This window comes from Cebidichthys violaceus, unplaced genomic scaffold (genome assembly GCF_023349555.1).
Source record: "Cebidichthys violaceus isolate CVI_PGR_0920_01 unplaced genomic scaffold, fCebVio1.0.p SCAF_14, whole genome shotgun sequence".
NCBI classification, from domain to species: domain Eukaryota; kingdom Metazoa; phylum Chordata; class Actinopteri; order Perciformes; family Stichaeidae; genus Cebidichthys; species Cebidichthys violaceus.
The window spans coordinates 11563164-11573783 of NW_027176307.1; the positions used below are offsets into that span (position 1 = coordinate 11563164).

The window sequence follows — 10620 nt, forward strand, 5'->3', positions numbered from 1 at the left end:
CCTCAGCTGGTGTGGAGTGATACTGCATCATAGCATGCAACACAGGTCATTCTAGGATGCATTCTAATACTCTCAGAGAGCTCCTTTCCTTGTCTCGGTCTCCACACAAGATGACTTAATGTTAGGGTGGAAATCAAAGGGACAAGGAGGCACTTGTGTATGTGATTGGGATGTGGCCTCAGTCCTCTTTGAGTGACGCAGCAGCGGTCGGTACATTTGTTAATGTACTGCCACTGGAAGTCTTGAGGACTCTCACTGTAAAGCACTCAAGTATACGCTGGATGTTTTGTGTGTTGTTTATTTCCAAAAGTGACTGTATCTTAATCCATTGTGGCATTAACGAAGTGTTGAAAGAAAAATAAAGATGACTATGACACATAAAAAAACAAAAACAATGTGGATAAATAATGTTTGCTAAGTATTCAAATGAAGGCTGTGTTGTTTTTTTTGGAGGTTATTATGGACGGCATCGTTCTTTCTCCCTCATCCCCACCTGCATGTGAGTCCAAATGAGATGCAATAAAAGACAAATACACTGATCCAAACTACCCTCACGGCTCATCACTTATCTCTGTTCTGATTTTGAGGAATTGTTTGAAAATTCAACATTTTTATTTGTTATCAGCATGAATTATCACTTTTGACAGGAAAATGTGTTTGTGGCATAAACATTTCTGTTCAATAAACACAATTACAATAGTTTAAACATCATAAAATACATATATATGTTGTATAGAGTTGCTATTTCTTTAACATGTACAGTGAAATGAGGACTAGTAGGTTTTACTTATTTACTGGCTTACTATACAACGATAACTGTGCAACATAGGAGAGAAAAAACAGGGTTTGTGTTTTCCTTAAGATAACATAATTACAGTTTCAGTTATATAAGTTAGGTGTTTCAGAGACAGACAAACAAATGTGGCGTTTAGAAAAGGTAACAATGAATTTCTCTCACAAACTGAAGAACTTAACTAATTCAAACAAATTCAAATACTTTGTCATGTTCTTAGCCATTTTTGATTCATTCACAAGGATTTCCTACAGCTTCTAAATCAACTGATAAATGGCTGAATAGGATCCAGATCCAAAACCAGGGACAAGTGCAGGATTCCTGGATTATAGATTAGCTTGACAAACTGTCACGGAGGTGTTCAGCTGGTGTCAGATCAGCATTCCTGGGTTGGTATGTATAAAGCTACTAAGAGTGAAATTTGGTCTTAAATGTGTCAATAATGACATCAATAGTGATAAAGGCTACAGTAATTTTGCTCTTGTTCTGTGTTCTTACAGTTAAGAATAAGTGCTATGCACAAACAGTATTAATGATAAGAATTTGTTTCAGTTCTCCAATTGTTCGGAACAGTTCCAGATGTCTCCTATAACAGTTAGGAGTGACTTGGCAGAGGCAGAGGCACATTCCATTTTGTGTAAGCCGCCATTCCGCCGCGCGTTCACACCGCCATCGTGGAAGCGTAACGCCCACCCTCCGGTTCTCGCCCTTAGGCAAACACTGTTAGCTCTGTAAGCACTGTTTCCGTTATTTGCGCTGTTAGCACCGTTAGCTGCAAGCCGCTAGCTCAGCCACTGCCATGTTGGGAGCCGTGTGAAGGCAATAGAAATGCGCTCAATTTTGTCTTGAGCACCTGTAATTGACATAAAGACATTTTCTCTTTAAGTGTTTACTATATCCTCTTTGAAGTCATTTAACAATTTTAAAATATCTTAAACTATTTTCTAAAAGCTTTCTTTTTGCATGTATATATTGAAGCATTTATTATGTTTGACACAATTAATGATGGGTAGACTATAGGGTAAAGGTTCATGACTAATGCAGCCATGACACATAACCTCTGGAGTACTCAGGAGTGCTATGGGCTGTTTAAGTGCTTGAGGAAGTGCATTTTGGATTGACATGACTGTAGTCCTTAAGACCGCAGTCTGCACTCAGGACTCACATATATACTTTGCTGAAAGTTAGCATTTTTTTGTACAAAGCTTCTAAGTCCTATTTTATACTAAAATAAATTCAACTAACTAGTCAAAGTTGAGGACCACTCCTAAGACTCCTAAGTTGTATACACAGAGGCCCAGATCTCTGAGTCCCTTTGAAACTGACAAAAGAATATTATTCTAGATCCATCGATTTGCAGTCAAACCTCTTTACAGAGATTTGGATCTCCATGGATCCAGTGACAGATCTGCGCATATTTGGGTGGCGTAATCCTCACTGCAACATTAAAATCCCTCTGCTCACCTCCCTTCACCTCCACCCACTGATGGCCTGAAAACACCCCAATCACCCTCCGCTGCCACTTCCCCTTCCTGCCTTCCTCTCCCACTTCCCGTCTCAGACGAACGTAAACACCTGCACCTGTGGCGCCCGGCTGAGCGTCACAGTGCTGGTACATCAAATCGTCAGACTGGTTTGCCACCGAACAAAACCGGTAAACCACCTTCTCATTTCCACGCCCGTCCAGCAGGCTTTTGTCAGAATCATAGCCTGAGAAGTGGATCCGTGCCAGAGGGGTGGCAGAGGGGGCCACGCCCAGCTCCATGTACTTTTGTTTGAGGGGTCGTTTCAGCTCCAGAATAGCGTAATCGTAGTCAGGGGACACTAAGCTTGTGGAGCTCTTGGTTTGGATCCATCCTTGAGGGATTCTGGTCTGTTTAACTAGTGTCCAACGGAAGACGGACTGCTTCCTGGGTTCAGAACTACGTCGTATACGGCTGAGACTTTTTTGTTTCCCTGTTCGTCCTTCTCTCTCTAGGTCACCATGATCAGCTACATCCTCCTCACCCTCTTTTCTTCCCCTGCGCCTCCTGCCTTTGCCTCCCTGTCTCCCTCTCACTACATCTTCATCAATACTATTGTGCTCCTCACCTTCCTCCGTTATCTGCTCCTCAACTCTCTCCCCCACTTCTTTCCTCCCACGCCTCCGCCACCCTCTTCTCCTCCCACCCCTTCTCCTGCTCTTGGTCTTGAGCTGCAACACCCCTACTCTAAGCCTTCTGGCACTCTCTAGGTAGTCCCTTCCATTATGGATGCAGTGTGCTGCTGTCAGCACGTGTTTCTGGGATATTAAGACTCCAGAGCAGCCTGTGGAGAGGCGAACAGCGGTAGAAAAAGGATAGTTGGTGATGAAATGCGAATCAGAGATCACAAAGCGTCCATCTGCTCCAAAAACCTGTCGTTTCCTGCGGGTGCGAGCTAGTGAGTGGGCTGGTGTTCCCGCAGACGTCTTGTTAAAACCCTGCAAACTGATATCTGTATGAGTGCGAGTGCCGTTCTCATGCATTGTCTCATATCCCAGAATCCTCTCTTGCTCAGTCTGGTCCATAGGTGGTAGGCTGCTTTGACACTCTATTCCACAGAGTGTCTCTGTCCGACCTCTCTCCTCATCCTCCTCCTGGCCCCTGAACAAAGGGCTGTTTAGAGGCTGTGTTTGTGTGTCCAGTAGCACCGGGAGGCTCTGCCTGGTCCACCTGTTCTCATCTTTCCCAAAAACTTCTGAAACTGTCAGGGCTGCTGCACAGAGCAGCAGACACAGATAGTGATTGAATCCCATCCCACTGAAAAGAAAGAGAAACCAAGATGGAAATACCATGGATCAAAACCTTTTAACATGTCTTCATTTTGTTATCAGGTGAAGAGAAAAATTCTATGACTGTTCCCACATCTCATACTAGTGGCGTTGATGTTGGTTTTAAAGCCAGAAGAGGGCGCACAAGCTCTATTTCTAAACAATAAACCACTGAACAGCAAAGAGTTACTGTGATAATTTACTTTAAATTAACATGAGGTGTCTTCAATTGAATTAGTGAAATATATAGCTCAAAATGCTGGTAATGCTTTTGTTATTACAACATGCAACATCAATTCATTTCTGACATTAGTTGACTATTTTCTATAGTCAACTAATATAAATAATAAAGTCAAGAGGTCTGATCTTATTCTATGAGCTTAAGAGATTTACAGCTTGGAAAAGAAGTAAGCCTGTCGGAAACCCAAAATAATTAAGAAATAAAAAGATACAGAGAAAACATGGATTTTGTAAATAAGAAAAGATTTGACTTTAGTTTGAGAAGATTTGTCAAGCATGTTCCTACCTCCAAACAATAAAAAACACAACCCCAAAACTTCCAGTGAATGGTCTCTTTTGCATCAATAAAACAACCTCTCCATACAAACAGCTCCCAGCTGACTGGCTTCCATCATTTAATGAGCTAAAAAAAAAAACTGGAGCGCAAGAAGAAGCTTTGTGCAAGATCCTCATAGAAATCTACATCCCACTCTGATGCAGAATAAAGCAACGAGCAAACAGACAGAAAGGGGGAGTCAGGCAGGAGGAGCAAGCATGAATGAAGGTTTTGATCATGTGATGACAATACATTTTGGGTCAAAAGTGGAGCCATGTGGAGAGAATTTTGAATATTTTTTGCAGATTCCGCAAATATTGTGATAACGTCGGTAATACACAGAAAACAGTGATGGTTAGAAGGAAATTAATTTAGATGTCAAGTTATTTACAGAGAGATTTACTGACAAAATGTTGCCTTTCAGAGTGTGTTTATCCGGTGTTTTTGCGGTCCAAAATATAAGTTTAGATTTATGTCAGGTGATATTTGAAGTGAGTCCAGACCCACAAACACGGAGATGCACTCAGCCGTGTTATCACTAGCAGGGAGGGTTAAGAGTAATGAGTGAGGTGTCAGCAGGAAGTCTTTGGCAGAATAAAACAGGTCAAGTCAAAAGTATTTTGAGAAAGTGTGAGTAACCACAAACACGAGAGGTACTTCAGCATGCTGCCGTAAAGGCAACCAAAATATTAAGAAGTTTGCTGCAGCACAATGCAAGATTAGCCGTGGACAGACTCACGGATGCCCACACACACACGCACACACACACACACGCACACAACCAATGGCATGATTCTCCTGGCCTAGATAATAAGTGCATTCCACTCTGTGGATGACACCCACAAATTGCAAGAATTGAGAAAGTACATCAGTTTCCTCAAATGAGCTGATCGGCTTCAAGTGCTACATTTAGAAACAATAACAGATCGAAAGACAAAGGGAAAGAAGGTGTGTAGAGTTTCCACTGTCCTGATGTCAATGGTGAGCTTGTTCCACCATCGTGGAGACAGGAAACCAAACAGTCCAGGGTTTTGTTGAGCGGTATCTGGGCCAAGAAAGCCACTGGTAGAGTGCAGAGGAGAACTTGGGTAGGCTGAAGACCAGCCGGGTTGCTGCATTCTGGATGAGCTGCAATGTTGCAGAGAATGTTGTGGAGATTGAATCTGCAGGAGTTGGTTGTCCCAGCGATGTCAGCAATGAAGGACAGCAGGTCATCCAGTGTCACAAGTTTCGAACCGGGGACACCATAATGTTCACACTGGTGAGGTCACAGACTGGCCCGGGTAAGTTGTGATACATTACCATCAATCAGTATATTTGTAACTCCTTCCTCTTTGGACATATCAAAGGAGAACATGTAGTTCCTCTAAATGACTGCGCAGTTTCCAACATCACTCGCTCAGTTCACAGTATTCAGCTTTTCTGCCAGCAAGTTTGCAGCATGGACGAACTCAACTCCTCTGTTGTCACGTCTAATATGTCCTCTCCTGGACATCCACCTCTTGTCTCCTGGGTTTCCACCGGTCTGATCCCTGCGTTGGTGCTGTCCCTCTGCTTCCTGCTGGGAGTTCCTGGAAACATCGCTGTGATCATCCTCAGACCAAACTGGCAGCACCTGTCCAGTCTGAGCCAGACTTTGATGCTGAATTTGGCCGTATCAGATCTGCTCTGCCTGCTCACCCTGCCCCTGTGGATTTACACTTTACTGTACAGCTGGACCCTCGGCCTGGTGGCCTGTAAGCTCCTGGCGTATCTCGTTTACTGCTGCCTTTATGGCAGCCTGCTGACTGTGACGGTGCTGAGCGTGCAGCGCTACCTACAGGTGGTGCAACTGCAGAAATGCTTCGATCAGGTAGGAAAGAAGAGGATGCTGGGTCTGCTCTGGCTGATTGCGATGATCCTGTCCATCCCGTCTTTAGTGGTTCGACAGCTGATCTCGGACCAGCACCTGATAACCTGTGATTCTCACTTCTCTTCTCCGGCCCAGCGGGTGGCCGTGCTGCTGTCAGAGACTCTGCCGGGATGTGTTTCAATAACTGTCCTGGTATTTTCATACATCAGCCTCCACAGAAAAGTGAACCAGGCAGCTTTCTTCAACAACCCACAGACGACCCGGCTGGTCACAAGTATCATCGTGACCTTTTTTGTCCTATGGATGCCATATCATATCACAAATATGGTTGGTGTGGCAGCTATTTCACTTAACAATGACACCCTGTTGAAGTCTTGCGTGGACAGCTGGAGCATTGTTGGAGCATTGGTATTTGTAAATAGCTTCATAAATCCACTCCTTTATGCATTTGCTTCTAGAAACATGTGCACTGTGTGCCAAAAAAGGGAACATAGATACTGTTGTTAATGCGGACGCTCGCATGTCGCAAGTCTATGTATAGTATGATGGATGAAAAACCACAAAATTCCAGTGAAGAGTGCGGAAACTTGATGACAATAATGAAAATAGAGAAATTATTTTTGTTCATGTAGAGCTGAAATAAAAGTGTTATTAGTCAGTTTGAGGGGTGTGGTTCTAACATATGTCACAGAGAGATGCAGATAATTTGTGGTTTAATGATGAAAATCAACTGTGTGCATCCGCTTTCTATGACAAGCTGGGAGGTTTAACACATATCCATCTTATCAAAATCAAAACAGCCTGGTAGCAGGATTCAAACCTCTCACTAACTTAAACTGATACATTACAATCGAACGCCGCACTGTCCTATGTCTCTCTTTTGGCCAAGCTCCATACACCACCCACCCACGCTCAATGACTGAGGGACATTATGTCCGGTCTAAAGCTCAAAAAAGATTCACTACTCAGTTTGTAACTCAAATGATGAATTCCAAAAGGTGTGGGGACCTTTCCTGAAATACTTTCAGATCCATTAAACAAAATAAAAACTTTTTTTCACTTTTTAAAAATATTTTGTCTTTCTGTAGATTATGAGTGATACAATCTTTATGTGTTAGCAATGTCTGAACCCCCCCCCCCCCCACCTCCCTTTTTTAAATTGATTTGTTTACTGAGTTTTTCTTTCTCTCTTTTCTAAATATGAATCCCGACTTCTAACCTTTTTCCTGTGTCACTCCTGGGATGAAGTACCTTTCTATTCTATGTAATTCCAGTTTGAGGATGAAGCTAGAGGAGGTGAGGGACGAGTTGGGCTTGATTGTGCGATACGCTCCTATATCGTAGATTTGCTCTGTTAATTTGACATATCTGTTGTGCACTCTGCAAATGTCTTGAGTGAATATTTTGTTGACTCTTTCAAAATTAGATGAAGATATTCTTGAGGAAAAAAATGACTTGTGTGCTGATTGCTCCTGAGCTAGATATGTGAAAATACTGATTTGAATGAATCCGGCAAAGAGTCAAAAGATCAACTTGTAAATGATACATGCACACACACGTCAATCAAAGGCTCAATTACTGTGTTTCTGTTTTCATACTGACAGATGATGTTTGTGGATAGCAGGATTAATTACAGTAAATCACCTGAAGGTTTCTATTGCAAACAAACGACACAAATTGAGGTTCAAAGTTCATCGTTGGCCTTGAGAACAGCATTCTTAGAGCTTTCCATCGTATCACATGATGTTCATCAGTAGATGGAGTTTGCCCCGTTGTTACTTGGTATTTTCTGAAGACTTTTAGAGCTTCTCAAATGTCAAACGAAGTCTTCTGTCAGCTGCTTTTTCCAAGGTCAAAAGTAAACTCTGAATCTCAAATTTTTAAGCCAAAATAGACACGAAATCCTTTAAGTGCCCCCCCTCCCCCATGTAAAGGAATTTGAATATTTACAATTCCTTTACGGATCATATGATGTGACTGAAGGCTCTAGTACAGATACTAAACAGCTACTTAATGGACTTTGTGGGGAGATTACTTTGTCAAAACATGCAAGGTTTTATTTGAATATTTTTCAATCGCATATATCAAGATAAACAATATTTCCAAAGATGAATATGTAGCTTGTAGGCAGAACATAAATGTTTTTTAAAATTCATTACTATTTAAGATTATTGTGTCAGAAATGCTTTTACTTGGAAATACTCTGAAAGCTCTCTTTGCAGGAAACAGAATATGTTGAAATGCATCAGATAATGACACCATGTGCAAAACCACACAGCCATGATGGAACTTGTGATATCCGGGAAACGTTTTAGTTCACTAGCATCAAGTATATTTATAAGTCATTCCTCTTTGAACACATCAAAGGAGAGCATCTTGTTCCTGTGACAGACTGCCACAGTTTCCTTCATCACTCACTTATTTTACAGTCTTTGGATTTTCTGCCAGCAAGTTTGCAGCATGGACAAACTCAACTCCTCTGTTGTCACGTCTAATATGTCCTCTCCTGGACATCCACCTCTTGTCTCCTGGGTTTCCACCGGTCTGATCCCTGCATTGGTGCTGTCCCTCTGCTTCCTGCTGGGAGTTCCTGGAAACATCGCTGTGATCATCCTCAGACCAAACTGGCAGCACCTGTCCAGTCTGAGCCAGACTTTGATGCTGAATTTGGCCGTATCAGATCTGCTCTGCCTGCTCACCCTGCCCCTGTGGATTTACACTTTACTGTACAGCTGGACCCTCGGCCTGGTGACCTGTAAGCTCCTCTCGTATCTTGTTTATTGCTGCATTTATGGAAGCCTGATGACTGTGACGGTGCTGAGTGTCCAGCGCTACCTACAGGTGGTGCAACTGCAGAAATGCTTCGATCAGGCAGGAAAGAAGAGGATGCTGGGTCTGCTCTGGCTGATTGCGATGATCCTGTCCATCCCGTCTTTAGTGGTTAAACAGCCGATCTCGGACCAGCACCTGATAACCTGTGATTCTCACTTCTCTTCTCCGGCCCAGCGGGTGGCCGTGCTGCTGTCAGAGACTCTGCCGGGATGTGTTTCAATAACTGTCCTGGTATTTTCATACATCAGCCTCCACAGAAAAGTGAATCAAGCAGCTTTCTTCAACAACCCACAGACGACCCGGCTGGTCACAAGTATCATCGTGACCTTTTTAGTCCTATGGATGCCATATCATATCACAAATATGGTTAGTGTGGCAGCTAGTTCACTTAACAATGACACCCTGTTGAAGTCTTGCACAGACATCTTAAACATTGTTGGAGCATTGGTATTTGTAAATAGCTTCATGAATCCACTCCTTTATGCATTTGCTTCTAGAAACATGTGCACTGTGTGCCAAAAAAGAGAACATGGATACTGTTGTTAATGCAGAGGCTCGCATGTCGCAACTCTATGTATAGTATGATGGATGAAAAACCACAAAATTCCAGTGAAGAGTGCGGAAACTTGATGACAATAATGAAAATAGAGAAATTATTTTTGTTCATGTAGAGCTGAAATAAAAGTGTTATTAGTCAGTTTGAGGGGTGTGGTTCTAACATATGTCACAGAGAGATGCAGATCATTTGTGGTTTAATGATGAAAATCAACTGTGTGCATCCGCTTTCTATGACAAGCTGGGAGGTTTAACACATGCCCATCTTATCAAAATCAAAACAGCCTGGTAGCAGGATTCAAACCTCTCACTAACTTAAACTGATACATTCCAATCAAACGCCGCACTGTCCTATGTCTCTCTTTTGGCCAAGCTCCATACACCACCCACCCACGCTCAATGACTGAGGGACATTATGTCCGGTCTAAAGCTCGAAAAAAATTCACTACTCAGTTTGTAACTCAAATGATGAATTACAAAAGGTGTGGGGACCTTTCCTGAAATACTTTCAGATCCATTAAACAAAATAAAAACTTTTTTTCACTTTTTTAAATTATTTTGTCTTTCTGTAGATTATGAGTGATACAATCTGTATGCGTTAGCAATGTCTGAACCCCCCCCCCCACACACACACAAACCTCCCTTTTTTTAAATTGATTTGTTTACTGAGTTTTTCTTTCTCTCTTTTCTAAATATGAATCCCGACTTCTAACCTTTTTCCTGTGTCACTCCTGGGACGAAGTACCTTTCTATTCTATGTAATTCCAGTTTGAGGATGAAGCTAGAGGAGGTGAGGGACGAGTTGGGCTTGATTGTGCGATACGCTCCTATATCGTAGATTTGCTCTGTTAATTTGACATATCTGTTGTGCACTCTGCAAATGTCTTGAGTGAATATTTTGCTGACTTGTTCAGAAATTAAATAACAATATTCTTGAGAAAAAAAATGACTTGTGTGCTGATTGCTCCTGAGCTAGATATGTGAAAATACTGATTTGAATGAATCCGGCAAAGAGTCAAAAGATCAACTTGTAAATGATACATGCACACACACGTCAATCAAAGGCTCAATTACTGTGTTTCTGTTTTCATACTGACAGATGATGTTTGTGGATAGCAGGATTAATTACAGTAAATCACCTGAAGGTTTCTATTGCAAACAAACGACACAAGTTGAGGTTCAAAGTTCATCGTTGGCCTTGAGAACAGCATTCTTAGAGCTTTCCATCGTATCACATGATG

The 10620-nt window shown here is 42.2% G+C and overlaps 3 protein-coding genes across 3 annotated transcripts; 2 read left to right on the forward strand and 1 right to left on the reverse strand.

Annotated features, from left to right (window-relative positions):
- Positions 1 to 250: 250 nt before the first annotated feature.
- LOC137871181 (inactive serine protease 35-like) lies at positions 251 to 4281 on the reverse strand. The gene is made up of 2 exons (XM_068708853.1): positions 4111 to 4281; positions 251 to 3573 (listed from the first exon to the last, which is right to left on the reverse strand). The coding sequence occupies exons 1-2, from the start codon at positions 4275 to 4277 to the stop codon at positions 2154 to 2156; spliced, it is 1587 nt and encodes a 528-aa protein (XP_068564954.1). The 5' UTR covers positions 4278 to 4281; the 3' UTR covers positions 251 to 2153.
- A 1290-nt stretch (positions 4282 to 5571) lies between these two features.
- On the forward strand, positions 5572 to 7062 carry LOC137870821 (leukotriene B4 receptor 1-like). Its single transcript, XM_068708270.1, has one exon. It carries the CDS (start codon positions 5582 to 5584, stop codon positions 6497 to 6499), a length of 918 nt encoding a protein of 305 aa, XP_068564371.1. The 5' UTR covers positions 5572 to 5581; the 3' UTR covers positions 6500 to 7062.
- A 1366-nt stretch (positions 7063 to 8428) lies between these two features.
- LOC137870822 (leukotriene B4 receptor 1-like) lies at positions 8429 to 10218 on the forward strand. Its single transcript, XM_068708271.1, has one exon. The coding sequence runs from the start codon at positions 8453 to 8455 to the stop codon at positions 9368 to 9370; it is 918 nt and encodes a 305-aa protein (XP_068564372.1). The 5' UTR covers positions 8429 to 8452; the 3' UTR covers positions 9371 to 10218.
- Positions 10219 to 10620: the final 402 nt, after the last annotated feature.